Source organism: Cyphomyrmex costatus, unplaced genomic scaffold, assembly GCF_001594065.2.
Source record: "Cyphomyrmex costatus isolate MS0001 unplaced genomic scaffold, Ccosl1.0 scaffold115, whole genome shotgun sequence".
NCBI classification, from domain to species: domain Eukaryota; kingdom Metazoa; phylum Arthropoda; class Insecta; order Hymenoptera; family Formicidae; genus Cyphomyrmex; species Cyphomyrmex costatus.
In genome coordinates this window covers 64,533-84,850 of record NW_017275119.1, presented here as the reverse complement: position 1 = coordinate 84,850, position 20,318 = coordinate 64,533, and the positions used below count along the sequence as shown (strand labels likewise).

Genomic DNA, 20,318 nt, shown 5'->3' with positions numbered 1-20,318 from the left:
ATTTGAAATAAAGTGTGTCAAAAACCATTTCACTTCTCTCATGTTGAACCATTTGCATATATCTTTTATTACAGTCATTCCAGCGCGTCTACATGTGTAACATACCTATTGATTGCGAGTTAATAATTCAATTATTAATTCAGAATTTTTTTATCATGCATTACGTGTTTCAATTTAACATATTTTCAAATAATGAAAAATTTATGAAAAAATTACAGATTATTTGCAGATTTAATTGCATTTAAAAGTAATATAAAAAGATTTAGTGATGATTTAGAATCTGGTTTTAAAATTATTTCAATAAGAAGTAATACTTCTTTATTTGTGCACACTACTCAAAATGTCATGACATTTAATGTACTTTTCATAAAATTTTATGTGGATTTGCATGAAATTTAATGTACACGCTCATTACATTTATAACTACTGATATAATTTACTTAGTTTTAAGTTAAACCACATTTATTACTTTTCAGTTACTTTATATATATATATATATATATGTATAACCACAAGTTTTCTTTACATTACTTAAATTTATAACGAAATTTCTAATAGTCTATTGAAATGTATTACAAGATATTTAAATTTTTTTATATAAATTCAAAATGGTTTCTGTGAACTTTCATTGTAATGCAAAGATAAGTTGTTCTATAAATAAATAAAATTTATTTATTTGTATTTATTCGTACAGAACTAATCTCGCGTTGTAATAAAACTTTCTATGTTATAAATTATTTGCTTTTATAGGAAATAAGAAATATAACGGTCGAATCTGGATTTGTAAATCGTCTTTAAATAATTTATAATGTGAATTATACATATACTATATGTATATTATATATACTAGTACATGATATCATATTTGTACCATTTTGAATTGCGCGTCGCAAACTTAAAACGCAATTAAACTAAAATATTATAGTATCACAATGAAATTTTTGACACTAAATTTGCTTTTATTTTTCAATTTTACTATTATAACAATAAAAAGTAATAACAAATAAAATAAATAAATTATAAAAATATATTGTTTAATAAAATTTAATATTATAAACACAATTTATATATCTATATAGTTTATTTGAAATATAAATATTAACACATTTGTAAAGATGGCTATAATTACGTTGCCAAAAAAACTTATGCGAATCCATCAGCATCTCTTTGATTTTTACGTACGGATTTATATATAAATTTACTCAGAAAAATAACGAATTATTTCTCAAAATAAATAGCTCATCATGTCAAATAACCATTTGCCACCAATTTACTAACTGCCAGGTTTGGTAAAAATCGAAAAGTGATTTAAAGAACTTTTTTGATAATTTAATACATCCAGCGCTGCTTTGATCACGTTTGCTATCACGAACTTTTGAATATAAGAATGTTTCATTTTTTCCAGTGATCACCTGAAAATCCACTTGAAAACACACGATACCCAAAGGCCTTACCAATGCACGGCTTGCACGAGGGGCTACAGCTCAGCCGCTGCGTTAACGTCGCACATGCAGTCTCACAAGAAGCATCACCAGTCATCGTCCTCTCAGTCAACTGGCAAGCTTCAGGACGTGGATTACGGTAGGAGAAGCGTCTCCTCGCACAGCACGTCATCACCGCCGGTACCGTCGTCGCCGTCGCCATCGTTGAATCTCAGTCTGAACCCGAGGAATGTTCTGAAGACGTCGCAGGGTACCGGCAGTACCTCCACCACACCGATTCTCAACTCGCCCCTGAAGCTCGCCTGCATGTATTGCACCCGGGATTCGTTCAGCTGCATGCAGCAGCTGCAGATGCACGTACGCACGATGCACCAAGCCATCCTTAGCGGTGCGGAGAGTCTGGCGCGACCATCTTCGCCGAACAGAACGTCGAGCGAGCAGCAAGCGGTGTTCTGTTCGCGCGACAAGCCACCCGATGTTTCGAAGGACCCGCGCTCGGATCGGAAATACCCGCCCGAGGAAAGAGCCGATAGGCCTGCCGGCGAACGGGACCACTATGAGAACGCATTTACCTGCGACCAATGCACTATGAAATTTTCCACCCTGGCCTGCCTGCGCGATCATTCGCTGACGATACACCGAGTGGACGGTAGTTTCAGCGCGACGATGGTGATATGCCCGCTGTGCGGTATTCCGTGCACCTCAACGGCAGCCTATGCCGAGCACTACGTTCTCCAGCATTGCGAGAATCGTCGCCCGGCACAGGCAACCGGTATAGATTATAGCGAGACAAAACTGAACGGCGTTTATAACAGTACTCCAGCGAGAGACTCCAGAATGCCGAGAAGCAGAGATGCTCCGGAAGCCGCCGACCTCACGAATAAACGTCCGACCCGACCATCCGCGGACGCCACTGGCAGCTACACCGCCGACACTCTGTTGTGCGGCCAATGCGACGCCGCGCTGAAGGATTTCGAATCCTTTCGCGAGCACGTGGCTCGGCACCTGCAGGCCGACCATCGTAATCAGGAGATGTCCAGCAGGCAACATCTCTGTCCCAAGTGCGAGACGGTCTTCCTATCCCGCGAGGACATGCTGGCCCACCTGACCAAGCACTACCTCGGACAGATCAGCAAAGAATTCGCGTGCGGCGCCTGTAAGAAGTTCTATCCGCATCCAGATCAGCTTCAAAGACACTTGTTGGACGCTCATGCGCATCATCTGTACCGTTGCGCTCTATGCCGGGACACGTTTGACTCCAAGGTGGCGATACAGGTGCACTTTGCAGTCAAGCACAGCCAGGAGTGCCGGATCTATCGATGTAGCGTATGCACGCTGTCCAACAACGAAAACTCACCACCGGGAACCAATGTGGCTCCCGGTGACAACAGGAGCTTCTTCAGAAGCGAAACCGAGATGGCGGCCCATGTGCGTAACGTGCACGCGCCTCCTCCCGTCGTCCCGTCCTTAACGAACAGTAGTCCTGTCGGAACGGCAACAAGGAGTCCAGCTTCGACGCCCGGTGTTGTCACAACGCGTTGCGTCTTCTGCGGAACCTGTTGCAGTTCGGAACTTGAACTTCAACTTCACCTGGCTAGTCACTCGGCCAGTCTCTACAGATGTCCCATTTGCAGAGAGGGTTTCGCGGTGGAGTTCCTGTTGGACCGACATGTCGCTCAGGTTCATCACCAGACAGCGCAAAATCACCAAGTGCCGTCGGTTAGAAACAGGGAGAACGGACGCGTCCATCGACCGGCTAGAAATCAGGAAGAAGTAGGTCTTGTTACAATATTTTTTGTTAAAACCGGTCCTTATTGTGAACTTTTTGTGTTAAATTTTTAACATATATATATATGTATGTATTAATTAACATAATATGATTACGTTATTTAACTATTTTGTGTAAAATTTATGTTCAACCATTTTTAGCATTAAAATGATACAATTTATAAGTGAACAAATAACATAAAAATAATGTATTCTAAAAATTTTAAGAGAAAGAGATCAAATACGCGTTAATTAACATATTATAAGTGTGTTACTGAAAAAATATGCTTCCACAATTTATTTAGAAATTGTGTCATGTTATATTTTTGGTGCTAATTTTTTTACATATTATTTATGTTATTTTCTTAACGTTGTAAGTTAAAATAATAGCAACATTTGAATGGATCATTTGAAACTCAATGAAAACCTTATAGAAAGATATAGATAAATTTAGATAAATATATATTTTTGGCTATTATAATTTTGTATTTTTCTTATAAATTTCAATATATGTATATGTATCATAAGAAAAAATTCTTTCTTTCCATTATAGTATAAAAAAATATTCTATATACATTATACATATTAAAAGGTACTCATAAGATTATTCGCAAAATGATTTTCTTCCTAAATCGTAGACAAAATCTCTGAAGAGGGGCCGTTCACCAGCTTCAAGCAACAACAACTCCCTAAATCAGCGCGACAACAATAACAAACGTTCAAATTATGGTACTTCCGGTCAACAATGCGAGCTTTGCGAACGCGGTGAATTTGCAAATGAAGCCGAGCTGCAAGCACACAAGAAACTAGCTCACACACCCCCCAAGCTATCCAACAAGGCTCTATCTACCTTAAGCATGACTTGTGGCTATTGCGGCGAAGTTTGTCGCTCGCGAAACGAGCTGGAATCTCACACGAGGATCCAGCACGCGTCTAACGAGCCTGGTGGACGTCACAAATGCAACATCTGCGACGAGGTATGCCCGTCCGGCGCGAGTCTGGCCGAGCACAAGCTCCAGAAACACTGCAAGATTCAGCTGAGCGACACGTGCGTGGTGTGTCGTGGTTGTCTTACGTCGGAAAGCCAGTTCCTGGACCACGTGCAAAGGCATAGCGTGGACAACGTGGATCCGCAACAACGACTGGACAGTACGCTGCCTCATCTTCCCGCGCCGTGCGTCGTTTGCCGGCAAACCTTGATCAGCGATTTGGAATGTCGACTGCACGCACGGTATCACCTACGAACGTCTTCGAGTTTGCGTAGTGCTGGTTCCAGCCCGACTAGTCCTGGTGGTGACAAAGGTCAAAATCAAGGTTGCTGCCTCTGCTTGCGCGACTTTGCAGCCGAGGATTTTGTCAATCTTCCACCCAATCCTGCCAGTACAAGCGGACAGCTGCTCAGAGTTTGTAAACCGTGCTACATGCGACACTCTCAGGGACTACCTATTTTGAACTCAACAACTTATGAACATCGAGCCAAATACGAGACAACTTGGCTCGCGAGCAAGGACGGCCAGTGGGACGAAACCAAGGATAAGTGGGAGCACGAGAGAGGACTCAAAGCAGAGGACCGATCCAGGAACGAAGGCAACGCGAATAAGAAACGATGCGAAGATTGCGGGGTGAAATTTGAAGATTCCGAAGAGGCGGAAAAGCACAGAATCGCCAAGCACGGAAAAATTGCCGGAGGTGCCTCAAATACCTACACCTGCATACAGTGTCAAGTTAGTACGAAATATTTTATGTAATTTTAAAAATAGTTAAATGATGTAAGTATAAAATATGAGACATGCTAATAAAAATCTTCCAATCTTCACTTTGTTATAATAATGATAATAAAAAAACGTCAAAAAAATAAAAATTTATTATTAATTAATTAAATATGGTTATATACATATATAATATGGTTAAATATGGTTACTCTTGAACAAGAGTGATAGTATTTTTATTCTTTTCAAGTGAGATTTCATGATATTTAAACAATAAGGTCACTCAAAATCATTTGAAGAATGGAGCTGACTGTGTAGACGGAGTTTCACTCAATATTGTTCTTAAAATTATGTTTTAAGAAAGTAAACATAGTTTTAAAAATAAAACATTGAAATTCTTAGGTATCATTTTCAACTGAAGCCAAGATTCAGCAACACGTGAGGAAAGAACACTTGGAGGCATCTGGAAAAGCATCCTTGGAGGCTTTACGTTGTCACCTGTGCTTATTCGAGGCCGCCAGTCCTATGCAGCTACAAATTCACTTAATAGAACACACTTTCGCCGGTTGTGCCGCTCTTAGCTGTTATATCTGCCAGTCGCTCTTCACAACTCCCATGGGTCTTCAGGTAATTTAACCTAATAGTGTTTCAAACGTAAAATAATAGTTATTCACTCATGACCGTGAGTTCTTAGAGAAGAAAATGATCGTATAAACAAAATAAACTACTTTTTAAATGAAAATTTAACTTACAATTTCGAAAATAAAATCATTTTTTATTGATCTTAACTGCAGACAATATTATAGTTCGTTGTGGCAAAATGTATATTTTTGTTCTTTTCATGCTTTTATTCAATCAGTATCCCTTTTCTTACGTAAATTGAATGAACTTGTATCTCGGTAAGCGAGAATAAATTGAAATGAATTCAGATTTTCAGAAATACGCATTCAGAAATATCGCGAACATTAAAATATATCTTTTTCAATTCGAATGCATTTTTATTCATATATACATAAATTAGATGAAGCACATTTTCAATCTAAAAGCAATATCTGCTTTTCTGTGCCTCGTGAATATTTTTCACACAATTCAAAATTTCTATATAAAAAATACAGCTTCTCAATTTAGTCGAAACCAATTAAATACAAAATAATTTTTGTTATTTACGCATTCGGATAGATAACACACTTTAATCCATTTTAATTCATTCTTGTTTACAACAGAAAATGAATAGCATAATAACTGCAGTTACATATATGTATATAAATATTTATTCTATGAGATATTTCAATTCCTAAATTTAGCTCCTCGTTATGAATTGATCATCTGAAAAGTTTGCTAGAAATTTCAAGTTACAATCTTATAAAATCATGGAAGAGAAATGGATCTTATTGTAAACGAAATTAAATATCTATTGTTATTATTTATCAGTCAATATTTAATAAAAATAACAAACACTTGTTTCGAAAGCAGCTAAAATTTTTTTCTTTAACTGTAAGAGCGTAATGTGCATTCTATTCTAATAAAAATAGAAATTATAAATATCTCTCATCACGTATTATACGTTTCGTTAACTGAAACAAAAGACTTTTTTTTAACTTTTTAGAAAAAGATCTTATTAATAACTCGAATGAGATAAATCATACAAGCTTTTTCGTTCTCATCAAAAACAATTTCAACTCGAGATAACAATTTTGACAATGAATTACTCAAATAGAGCAAACCAAAAGTTTGTTATTTCATTCCTTTTATTTATGCATAGAATATTGCATCTGTTTACAGAATCATATGCTGCAGGAACACGGACTAGACGCGAGACCGTACGATTGCTCCAAGTGCACACTCAAATTCTTCTTCAGCGCGGAACTAGAACATCACGTACTGACCTTTCACCGTCCGGGAGAAGAAATCCACCCTTCACCGGCTGAAAGCGTTCATGAAAGGAAGACTCGCGAGTCGAAGAAGCGCGACGGTAGTGTAACGATAAAGGAGGAAGTGGTGCAAGGCGATAAGGAAAAGGTGGAGGAGGAAGAGGAGGAAGTGAACGTGGACGATCCGATGGGATTGGGGAAACACGAAGAGGCTGAACGAGACGAACAGAAACTGAAGACAGAAGTAAACAGCGAGGCGACATCCGGCAGGATGGAATCGTGACTTTCTTCAGTCAGCATTATGTTTCGTTCCATTTTAGGATTAATTGATTATTAGGAATTGGTTATTCAATTATTAAGTTTGCTACCATTGTTTAAAGCCTCATCTACAGTAATCGCGCAGATTGCATCGTGTATCGCGAATAGTAGTGTCGCAGTATTTGTCGCATATCATGACAATGTCACTAAATGAATATCTACGACAGTCGCAAGAAAATACACCATGAACAAACCAGCAATATTGAGTTTGTCAATAATCATATTAACAAACATCTGCCGCCAAACTAGCTGTATTGTGATAGACTGAGCTTATGCGACGTAGTTGTATAGAAAATTGAAGTTCAATTCAACTCTGCATCCCAAGAAACATACCAAGTCAAGAGAAATGCAAAATGACATACAGCAAAACGATGATTTTTTATTACAAAAAATTTGACTGTTTATTGACATTAATCATCAAAATAACGTTTTTTTATTGACTTTTGTGTTTCTTGAGTTCTTACGACTGCGTTGCAACCGTAAGATTATAAACTGTAGAACCTGTTCTACAATAAGATCGCAAACCTGTAAGCCGTAAGAAACTAGTCAATTACAGTAGAATAGAAAAAAAATTGATTGTTAGTTAATTTCTTATGTCTTCTGATCCTATTATATAGAAGAGTTATTAGAAACAATATTTCTGCGACATTCTCATATGATACGCGACACAGTCTCTACGACTATCGTAAACGAAGCTTTAAACGGTGGATATTCTTTACAACGAAGTCTCGTAAATATTGACTTGCGGGCAGGCCTGATGAAGTTCGATACAGTATTAATTAAAAGAGTATTATCAAGAAAAATTATTGTCGTTTTTATAATTATTCCAGATGGTTAGTTTTTTACATATCGATAATGAAAGTTGGATATTATTCGTTACAAGATATAAGGTTGCTTTTTTATCATTTGTTCTTGAATCCTTATGTCAATTATTTTGTTTAGACGCCGAATATCCGTATTTTCAAGAAACATAGATTTATTTGCGTTAAATTCGACGTGAGAATCGTTAGAATAAATTTATCTTACATTGTTTCGAGTAAGCTTATAATAGGCTTATAATTATGATAATAGAAACACAAAATGTAATTGTTTTTTCTTTTCTAAATACTTCAATAAATGGTCGATATTTGGCTGCTCTAGCGAAGCTCGACAACTGCCAATGTTAAAGCAATCATGTATGACTTTAGATCTGAATACACCAACATTACTTTGACTTTAAGCGAGAATTAGAACTCTTTTTTTTTTATGTCAGAAGAGACACAGAAAGGAATAAAGTTTTAAGCCTTGCTTAAAGTCTAAGTAATATATTGATGCAATCAGGCCTTAAATGTATGTACATTTATACTTTTATGTCAGAAGAGACACAGAAAGGAATAAAGTTTTAAGCCTTGCTTAAAGTCTAAGTAATATGTTGATGCAATCAGGCCTTAAATGTATGTACATTTATACATATATATACATATGTATATTTAAATGCTTGTTAAATTTATATTATATTCGTTACTATTTAAACTTCAAAAATTAAAAGAATGAAATTCAATGAGTGCCAAATCCCAGTAAATATCAGCATTAATATAATATCAATGTAATTATTTCACTTCATCTTCAACGATATCAATATAATATACGTTAAATATACATAATAGTCATATTGTTGAATATACATATGTATATATGAAATGATTACATTGATGTTATATTGTTGTAAGTTGACATTCATTAGGATGCCAGATATTAATACACACACAATCGATTTTTAATCTCTTCATAAACACGAAACATTAGTCTATTTTGAGAGACAAATTCTTTTCAATTACATTTTACTCTTAGAAATTTTGTAGAAAAGTTTTGAAATTTAGAGTTACAAAAAAGATATTAAATTATCTTACGTACATTAAATTCTTCATTTCTTTTATTTTTATACATATAATATTACATTTGTAACATTAAACTTAAATATGAAAAATATAAATGAAATTAATATAAATATATTATATGATAAATATATAATATTTATAATGTATTATAAATTTTATAACATATAATTAATATTAATATTAAACGTTAATACTGAACATTCTGTAGTATTGTTTTATTAATTTTTAGTTGTGTTCCATGTATATGAAACAATTGCTTGACAATTAATTACAATTCATTTATTATAATTGGGGGTGCTGAACTTGATAAGATAATAATATCTTTATCTTCGTGAACGAAATTTGTAAATATTACGCAAATAACAGAAAATGTATTATAAATGTTGTATCAATTTATATTAAAAATGCGTAAGCTACAAGATTATCGATATTTAAGAAGAGATGCAATAAGCTGTCCATTAGAAATATTATAATAATAATAGTTCTGTATGAAATAAGTTATTGTTTCGAAATCATATGTACTGTATATACAGTAACTTGTCCATTAGGCGTATCTAGCCTCCAAATAAGATAATTATTATACACGAATAAATTATTGTTCTAAATTGGTCTACTCGTCTATCTCTTCCTGAGTTATTTCACGCCATCAGTCATGCCTATTTGATTGATGAGTAATTAAAAAATACACGCAAACCGAAAATTGCGTACTATAATTTCCAGTAAAAAGAAACAAATAGTATTATCCTTATCAAACTGAAAAGTAAAATCCATGTATACTGTCTTTCCTGATTCTTTGTTACGTAAATGCTCATCTAGGATCAATTTAAACCCCGTTTGAATTTATTTACATCTTATATATAAACAAGTTTTTTATTTTTATTTGTAATTAATTATAAACTAACACAATATTTTACACATGAAAAGAATAAATAAATTCATGAACACATAATTTCATGAATTCATAAATTTAATAATAGTACCGCATGGATTTTTAAAGTTGGTACTACATGGATTTACTTTTTAATTATAGATAGAATAGAATTTAACTTGACGCCGACTATTGATATAAAATCTTTTATACAAATGATACATGTCATTAGAATTAAGCAAATAATAAGGATAATTCCACTTGCAGTTTCAAAAATAGTACTACTTGGATTTTACTTTTTAATTTAGCAAAGATAGCAGCACTTGCATTTTTAAAGATAATATCATATGATTTAGATTTAGTCATATAAGTAACTTTTTACATGGAGCATATACTCTTAATGCTTTTTCTACCTTTTTAAAAAAGTTAAGTCTTTCAGTTTTATACGTGGAGCATATACATAAGGATTAGAAAGCGTCTTTTTTTCGAATAGACAATAAAAAAAAGAGAGTTTATTTTTAACAACGTTGAATTATTCGTAAACGTATTTACATTGTGTGTGTTATTCACTTAAATAATCTACCATACACATAAAAAAGACATAAATTTGAAAAAAAGAAATATTTCTCCAAATTATTACAGTATAAATAGAATTTGTCTAAAAAAAGAAAACTAGTTAAAAATGTTTATACGAAAGTTCTACATAACCACGAGTAGCCTCTGTGCGTGCATGCGTCCGTGTGTGCGTGCGAGCGTGTGTGTGTGTGTGTATATGGGTGTAGATGCGAAGGCGTGTGTGGGTACGTGAGTGAGTGCGTGTCTATTTATTGACGATTCTTATGAAAATTGGCATTACATTTTACTGTAAGGACTCTGATACTGCTTATTTCACGGTACGTGTTTTTTAGAAAATCACATCAACCTTTATTTTTTGTTTTTTAGATCAAACCGGGTAGCTTGTTTAATATAATTTTAATTTTTCTATATTTTGTGACTTAAATTAATAACACGGTTAGACTGTTTTCTTCAAGAAAAACAGAAAATACGGATTGTTTAACTTTCCTAAAGAACATCTCTCCGCAATTTATTCAATTTTTAAAACTATAATGCAAAATGTCCTGTCGAAAAGAGTCTCTTATAAGTATACATACTCGTAAGTATATCTGTATGTATATGAAAACATATAATAGGTATCCTAGACCTTGGATCAGTCGTTCCCAAAGCATTGACGTGCTTATTTGTCAGCAAACAATTTCAAATTCAAACGTATCATTTGCTCTTGATCTATACATCTAACTTTTAATATTTCAATAAGAGTTATTAAATCATTAAAAAATAAAAGTTGTTAAATCATAAAAGTTGTTGAATAAATCAAACTATCCAACGTAAGAGAAGTGACTTCAAAATATTTTTAACACACTAACATTAAGTATTTATAACTAAATCTTTTTGGAAAACAATCGTAATTTTAAATCTATATAATACAGCTTTGTGTTACTTACTAATTATTTTTTGTGACTGCTGTCAGTTTTTTATATTTAGACACTTTTACTTTCATACTTTTCCTAAATTAAAAAGCCTAAAAAACAGTAAAAATTTTAAGTACAATAAAATTTTTACTGTTTTTTAGGCTTTTTAATTTAGGAAAAGTATGAAAGTAAAAGTGTCTAAATATATTTAGAACGAGTAAGCTACGAAAATAATATAAAGGACATCATAGCAAAGTAAATTAAAAATTACCCCTGATGGATCTGGAAGTTGATTCTAAAAAGATTAATCGAAAAGAAGAAACAAAAGACAAGAATAAAGAAGATGTACACCAACAGTGCGGTAAGACTTATGTTCTCCCTAATAACCATTTTTAGTTGAATTAATATCACTGTGCATTACAATTTCCCCATCAACAGTAATGCATTAAAGAATCCATCATGCAAAAATAAAAAACTTTTGATGTAGAATGACTTTATTAAGAATCATCGTATCGATATTTTTAGAAAAACACTTTAAAGCATTAAACCTGTTCTTTTCAGATTTTTACTTCCAAAAATGATATTACTGATACTTTGTAAAATTAAACAAATAAACATACAGATGAAACAGATATCAATATTTTAAATGAAATTTGCGTAAAGGATCTAGCCGAATAAGCACATGAAAAGTGCTCCCAAGTAAAATCCAATTTTAAGTACCTACCATTGTTGTTAAGCTAGATAAAAGATAATTTTACACCAAATTTTAACCTGCTAATGCCCATTTCCACCAATGCAGATTAACTTTAATCTCGGTTTAACTTATTGTTCAACTTTTTCTAATTTTTAGAACTAGAAAAAGATGAAGAACAAATTGAACCGAGATTAAAGTTAATCTGCATTGATAGAAATAGGCATAAATCTATTTATGCTGCATTTATGATAAAAAACATAAATTTCAATTTTTATTTTTATTTTCCTATCGTGCGAATTAAAAAATCAGAAAAATTTTGACACATTTTTTAACATGATATTATTAGATATACATCTAACAAGAATTTTTTTCGATTTTTTACGATAAATTTGAATTTTAAAAAATGAAAAGGTTTTAAATGCATTGGCTTGGGGGCACTTTACATGTGCTTATTCAGCTAGACCCTATCACGTCACGAATTAAAAATGTGCACTGATACGATTTAAAAGCAATTGAAATGGTAAACATTGGTATCTAAATTTCCTTTCTTTCGTACAATGTACTATTTTCTTTCTCAGAATTATTGGACGCTGATGTAAAAATAAACATTTTCCAGCAATGTTGAATAAATCGGTGAAAAAATTCGTACAGGGGTCGACGAAAAAGAAAATTACATTAAAAAACGATTCTATCTTTCGGAAGCCTTGAATTACAATTGTGTATAATTATCATTTCGCACAGTGCAACTTCACAAATTTCGTAAAAAACTTTAAGATTTGATGATTCTTTATTTATGATACTGTAACTTCATGAAATATCAGCAAGACATTTTTCGAAGTGACGGTGTGAAAGGTAGAGATTACATGGTTTAAAATGGTTTTTTAAACATTTCGATATGATCTTTTACGAAGTTATTCTCTTTCGAAGTTAGCCTGTTCTTGCACATAATGCTTTAATTGTGTTGAGTCGAGAATGTCAAAAATTATAAGAATTATGTTACCTTGTTCATTTTTTTTCATAGCAAGTTCTTTGTTTAATTTTAAGATGATCGCTCTAATTTCCCGACAACTTCAAATCAGAAGAATAGAAAAATGTATGCAATTACAATATATATGTGTAAAACGTGTGGTAAAAGCTTTAAGCTTAAAACGTATTTGCATATTCATAAGAGAAGTCATAAAGGCAAAAAACCTTGTCAATGCGAGCTTTGTGAATATAAATGTTGGTGAGTATTTAAGTGAACAACAGGAGATAGGAAAATACTTCGGTAATTCAATATCAATGATTAAAATAACTGGTAAATATAATAAAAATTGTAACGGTCGATTTGCAGGACTAAAGATAAACTAACATCGCATATGAAAACAATACATGCCGATATTGAACGTTTCAAGGCTAAAAAGGATCTATATACTGAAGGTGTATCATACAAATGCAAATCGTGTAATAAAGAATTTAAAGATGAAGCGAGTTTGCGTGATCATTTAAGATTTCATGCCTTAAAACCATATCAATTAATGCAATCTTTGTAAACGTAAATTTAGGTGAGTATTTAAGTGAACATCAAGAGTTAAATAAATACATTGGTAATTCATTATCTATGATTAAATTAAATGTAATAAGAATTGTAACGGTCGATTTACAGGAACAAAAATAGCCTAACATCGCACATGGTGGCAATACATGTCAATGATGAACGATTCAAGTCTAATAACGATCTATATACTGGCAGTGTATCATACAAATGCGAAACGTGTAATAACGAATTTAAAAGCAAAGCGCATTTGCATATTCATGAGAGAACTCATATAGACGAAAAACCTTATCATTGTGATTTTTGTGGAGATATGTTTAGGTGGGTACATCCTTGAATATTAAGAAAAAAAAATTATTTGGTAATTCGTCCTACATAAATTATGTTGTAACATTAAATTATGTTGTAACAAATGACATATTTAACGGTAACTTTATAGACATATTCGATCTCTAAAACACCACAAATTTGTATTTCATTAAAATAATTAACGTTATTACGAATCTAATGAATGTGAAAAGAATTCCCATACTAAATGGTTCTTGGTTATCATGTGAACTGGAAGCACAAATATAAAAGACAACATCCTTGTAAGGTATGTCCTTTAATATTATCACAAATAAATCGACAAATAAAGGGATAGCAACTAGTTGTGTAACAAAGAAACTTTACTATTTTTTAACACAATGAAGAAGTTACAATTAATGTGACGCAGATCGAATCATTATCAATATCACAGTAAATTATAATTATGAAACTATTTGAAATCTACAAAATTTTTCGGTAACGCAGTCCTCATATTCTTTACAGTTGCGAGTACATAGATTAGAATAGTCAAAGTGGTAAAATGATAAATGTCCATAAATAAGAAGAGGACATAGTTTTATTAGATAAAATTTTAAAAATCTATGAATATAATAAAGGAGAACACAGAATTGAAAGACTCATCATAGATATAAAATAGTTTAAATTTAGAAATGCGAGCAAGTTTGCAAACGAAGTTTTACAGGGCAAGTGATTTTGTCGATGTCAGATAACGTATAGGTACGTATAGATAATAGATTACGTCATCTGACATCGTCGAAATCACTTCATTTGTCTTTGTCGTTTTATACATATAGATCTTTCGATTATATGCTTAATATATTATTATTTTTTAATTTTTTCTCACTTAAACGTCTTCGTGTTTATGCATCTACACATTAATTAAAAATATGTTAATTTTCTGTTTGCATTAAAGTCTTCGTTATCAAATCCAAACAGTCATAAATCTGTAAATATGTCGATAAAAATAACACTTTCTCGTTTGTGTGAAAGGAAACTTTAATTAAAACATTAAAGGATATTTAAAACATTAAAGGGACATTAATAAGGAAATCAAAATTTTGTGTCTTCAACCGAAATTATTCATTCATAAAAAAATTATGAAATTTATTATAATATACTTATCTTTTTTGTTTTTATTTTTTTATGTCATAATAACACAATTAAAAAATAAATATAGGAGGCTCTGTTGAATGAAATCATAATATAATATATAAACTCCCAATGAGTGCCAGATACTGGATGTATGTGTGTTGTAAAATTATTTATGTGTTAAAACTTAGACGTTTCGATCGTGAATACGATCCCTTTCAGTATTATACAGTTTGTCCTTATATAAAATCAAATGTACATGAGAAGTTGATGTCGTTACATTCATTGTAGAGATTTGTTTGCTATGTACAACTTCTCATGTATAATTTCTCTATGTATACCTTCTTATGTACATTTGATTTTATATAAGAATCAAATTGTATTGAAAAGGATCGTGTTCACGATCAAAACGTCTAAGTTTTAATATAAAAAAAACAATTTTACTACACACATACATCTAGTATCTGGCTCTCATTGACATTTTATATATTACGATGTAATAATATTATAACATTATGATATAAAAATGTAATATATCACAAGGAGTTCAACATTTAGGGTGTCCAGAACTAAAGTGTCGAAGCTTCTGGGGGTGTGTAGAATATCGATAAACTACGAAGGAAAGTCTAGTAAAAATATATTCGTCTTTGCTGCGTTTTGGAGAAACCATAAAAATGTAAAAACATTGTCATTTCACTCTTTGTGGCATACTTTTTCTTTTGCGACATTCTCCAGTATTAAGCGAAATCAATATATTCCTACAGGTATTTTTCGTAGTTTATCGATTTTTAAGCGTTACCAAAGTTTTCACATCTAAGTTGCATAGACTCTGTAAGAAAAATTATTTATTTTTTAGGATCTCATATTGCAACTATAATGTCGCATAGAAACGGACTGCGATGGACAACGGTATAAAGAATCAAATACAATTATAATTATTCTTAGTAAGGGTAATGCGAAACAACGTTTGAAAGAAGTTGAGGATATATATATAATATTTATACGAGAAATAGTCTGATAGGTAGAAGATATGCAGTGGATATAATTTTTGTACGAGAAACTCTAATTTTTGTAGTGTAATATAGCATCCTTAGGAGCGCATATTATTTCTGAGAAGTAATATTTAACCACTGAGACAAAGTCAATATTGCTTGATCTGTCATCCATTTTTAATGTTATATCGAGCATATTTTCTATTAATTTGCGAAGAAAAATGATATTATATCAACGCTTAATCATCGTAGTCAATCTTTTTTCGAAGATTTAAAAAAAAAGTATCTACAAACTATGACGTCAATCTGATTTAAAAGTTAATCGATTTCAAATCGAATTCAGGATATAATAAGCATATTTTAGAAATTCAATTGCATCCTATTAGGCGAAAATTCATTGGCTAAAATTTTATAATTGTGTATATCGAATATTCTTGCAGCATTAATGGATGTATGCATAGGTGCACCATTAATTGATTGTATATCTAAGTCCGATAATATTATTATATCCATTAAATATTTTTATTTTTTGAATATGCTATATTATTATACGGGCATTAAAAGTTATTTTAGCAAAACTGACTTTTAAATCTTTTTTGTTATTGCAATGTTGATACAAATTGCAGTCATACAAAGAAGATTACAGTAATCTATATTATAATTATATTTTGGCGATGTTAAGGAAAAAATACGAAGGATATTACATAAATTGACGTATAGTATGCATAGAATAGCCTCAATGTTAAAAAATATAAATTATCACTGAAAAGATTTATAATAACTTTATTATTTTAAATGTTAATTATGTTTATGTGTCAAAAAAAATTTTAGAGTCATTTTGCGCCTATAGGGATTGACGTATATTGTTGATAAAATATTTGAAGTACAAAACATTCTAGCTCTCGCTGTGTATATTTTTAAATAACTTTCATATAATTTGTCTTTTATTACGTCCTTGTTTTATTAAATGTATTACACTCTTGCAAATTATATTCTATTTGACTTTCTTGAAACTGAAGCTAAACATTGTACTAAAAGACGTTGCCACGATTTTACTATTATAGTAACATTGACGTTTCAGTGTTAGAATGTGAGCATTTAGGAGCTGCACTTTTATGTTCGTTATGTATACAAAGTTCATGAAAAGTCATGAAATAGCGATTTTCTTAGTAGGGCTCAAACTAACTTCGATATTTTAATTAGAAACGATATTACAATGATGAAACGTGAAACTGTGATTATGGAAAATTGTCTTCCGATTTTTAATCCTTTGACTAAGAATAAATGAAATCGTTGGATGTATTTAATTTTCATAAACATTTGTTAGTCCATTTTATGAATCGTTGGATATTAATGAGTTGCGTTAAGCTGAGTATAACCGTGTTCGTTTCTTCCGAGTGATCTTTCGGCAATTAAATGTACAGAAAACAGTTTTCCATTATTGGGGGAAATTGCATGCGAGGATACCGTAACTGAATCCACGAAGGGATTAAATATTGAGTGATATCATCGCAACTGTACCATCTTTAAAATAGGTACAGTACTCGTGCGTTTACCACTGTAAGTATTATTTGTGTTCTTCTTTGATATCTGATAGATCCTTACCAAAAGGTAACGTAACAGAATTGATTAAATGACGACATCAAATTAATGATATTAAATGACACGTAATGGGTTGTTCAAAATTATTACACTATCTTTGAAATCACGTGATTAAAAAATGTGGTATTACAAATAATTACCATGCATCGTATAACTGTATATGGTAAAGGTATGTGAAACGATGTTTTCAGCGATTGAGCGTAAAGACGAGACGTATAATAAATTTATATAATTATTTGAATTTTGGAATAGAAGAACATGTAATACTAGGAATGGAATAAGAAGATTTTTAATATAAAGTATAAATATGTATGTACTGATCTTAGAGGTTTTATATTTATTAATCAATAGTTTGGAATATAGTTAGGAAAATATTTCTTTGCATTTAGAATTTAATTTTATAGTATGTATAACGACAGTAAACTTTGGAGATAATATCCAATAATGTTTGTATTTTAGGTAATTTGGTAACATTGTATACCTATTAGAAGATACTATACATTTGTAATGAATAAAATAATACAATTTTTTGGTTTCACATTATATTTGACGTGTAATAGGTAACTGTGACTGTATGTAAATTTCACTGAAGTTTTAACACTTGTACACGTATTAATTCTTTAATAAAGATAATAATTTAAGCATTACCTTTGTAACTTGTCGCATTAATCTTTCGACATAATGTAATGTTTTGCTCTAGAAATATTTAACAAATTAATTTTACATACATCATTACGATTGCAAATCTTTATATAATTACACACATCATACTAATTTGGAATAAATGCTTCTCTCGAAAAATAGCCAAAAAGATGTAAGCAAAATGATTTAACATTGACTGCGTTCAGTAGAATAATTAGATTTGCAACCGTTGTAACAGGCCATATATGACTAGCACTTGTCCTTATGTTTCTTTGGATCCGAATTTAATCAAATGATGTTAAAGAATACATCAGTTGCGAAGCTGTTTCTTTTGTAGAACGTAACAACTGCATTATGACCGATATTCCGAAATCTTGATAACAATAAGGCTACATTGATCTCTCTTCTTCGACACAGTACGGATGTAAATTATAAAGTGCGTTTAGCAAACTCAGTCGTTGAGAGAGCACTGAATACTATTGTTGTGTACTTTTAATTCTAAAAATCTGATTGAATTATCTAAATGTATGCACCAATAATGTCGAGCTCTCACTTAACTGTTGAGTTTGCTGAAGAGACTTTGCTGGTCCACTGACCAACAGAATGTATATGTAATATATATATATATCCATAGCTCAAAACGGTTTATTACCGACTCCACATCGTTGAATTATATATGTACTAAGCAGCGGATATCTTATCGGTTAAATTTTTTGTTTCCTTTATAATTTTAAATATCAAACAACAGAAATTACAAAGAAGCTATTTAAAAGAATTGGAATAAGTATCCGCATTGAACGAATAAACAACTTGAAATCGAAATTTGAGTTCTTCTTAATGAGATAAAACGTACGTGCGAACAGATTGATTGATAAATGTCAAAGTCAATTACATTCACGCCGTTGATTATAGCGCGAGGGCGATTCGTACCTATACGTCTTGCGAAGCACTTAGCCATGCACCGACACGGTCAAAATATTCCTGGAGATTCGCTCGTACAACTCAGCCGTGAACACGAGACCAGAAATGGAGAAGAGGGTAGCTTAAACACCGCATCGACATTTGTAAAATGCGCTTGGACCGGCCCGTCGCGCCGACCGCCTCTCGCGCGTACGCAATATAAGTAGGTCGACATTTTTACTTGGTTGTGTGTACGTGTGTGTGTGTGTGCGTGTGCGTGCGTGCATGCGTGCGTATGTGCGTATGTGCGAGCGTGCGTGCTTGTTCATTGGCAATTCTTACGAAAATTGGCATTACATTGCTGCAAAGTCTCTCATATTGCTTATATTACGGTAAGGTGTTATTTAGAAAATTACATCAACATTTGTTTTTTGTTTTTTGCTAGAACAAACCGTGTAGCTTGTGTAATATAATTTCAATTTCAATATGTTTTGTAATTTAAATTAATATCACAATTAGACAATTTCCTTTAAGGAGAAACAGAAAATACGGGTCGTTTAACTTTCCTAAAGAACATCTCTCCGCAGTTTATTCCATGTCTGAAACTATAATGCAAAATGTCCTGTCGGTTCTCGAAAGAATTATAAGTATACATACGTGTATATCTGTACGTATTTGAAAACATATAATATAGGTATCCGTAGAAGACCTTGGATCAGTCGTTCCCAAGACATTGACGTGCTTATTCATCAGCAAACAATTTCAAATTTAAACGTATCATTTGGTATTAATCTGCACATCTAAATCTTAATTCCTGAATAAAAGTTATTAAATCTTTATATAAAAAATAAAAGTCATTAAATAAATCAAATAACTATATCCAACGTCAAAGAAGAGACTTTATAGGTTTAAAAATTTTTAACTAGCATTAAGTATTTATAACTAAATCTATTTGAAAAAAAATCGTAATTTTAAATTTATTTGACACAGCTTTTTGTTACTATCTTATTACTTTTCGTGACAGCTATCAGTTTATTATAATTTTATTTTATTTAAAATTGCTACTGTTTTTTAGGGTTTCTTATAATTTAGGAAAAGTATGAACATAAATGTGACTAATTATATTTAGAACGTGTAAACTACGAAAGTAATATAAAGAACGTTACAGTAAAGTGAATTGAAAAATACCCCTGTATTTGAGAGTTGATACTGAAAAG

The 20,318-nt window shown here is 32.0% G+C and overlaps 1 protein-coding gene across 1 annotated transcript in view; it reads left to right on the top strand.

The window, feature by feature from the left end:
* The window catches only part of L (zinc finger protein Lobe), a 138,746-nt gene extending 131,674 nt beyond the window's left edge, over positions 1 to 7,072 (top strand). The window contains exons 7-10 of the mRNA XM_018544378.1: positions 1,406 to 3,215; positions 3,848 to 4,933; positions 5,321 to 5,545; positions 6,701 to 7,072. Coding sequence (XP_018399880.1) covers positions 1,406 to 3,215; positions 3,848 to 4,933; positions 5,321 to 5,545; positions 6,701 to 7,072 — 3,493 coding nt within the window. The remainder of the gene's footprint in view (positions 1 to 1,405; positions 3,216 to 3,847; positions 4,934 to 5,320; positions 5,546 to 6,700) is intronic.
* The last annotated feature ends 13,246 nt before the right edge of the window (positions 7,073 to 20,318 follow it).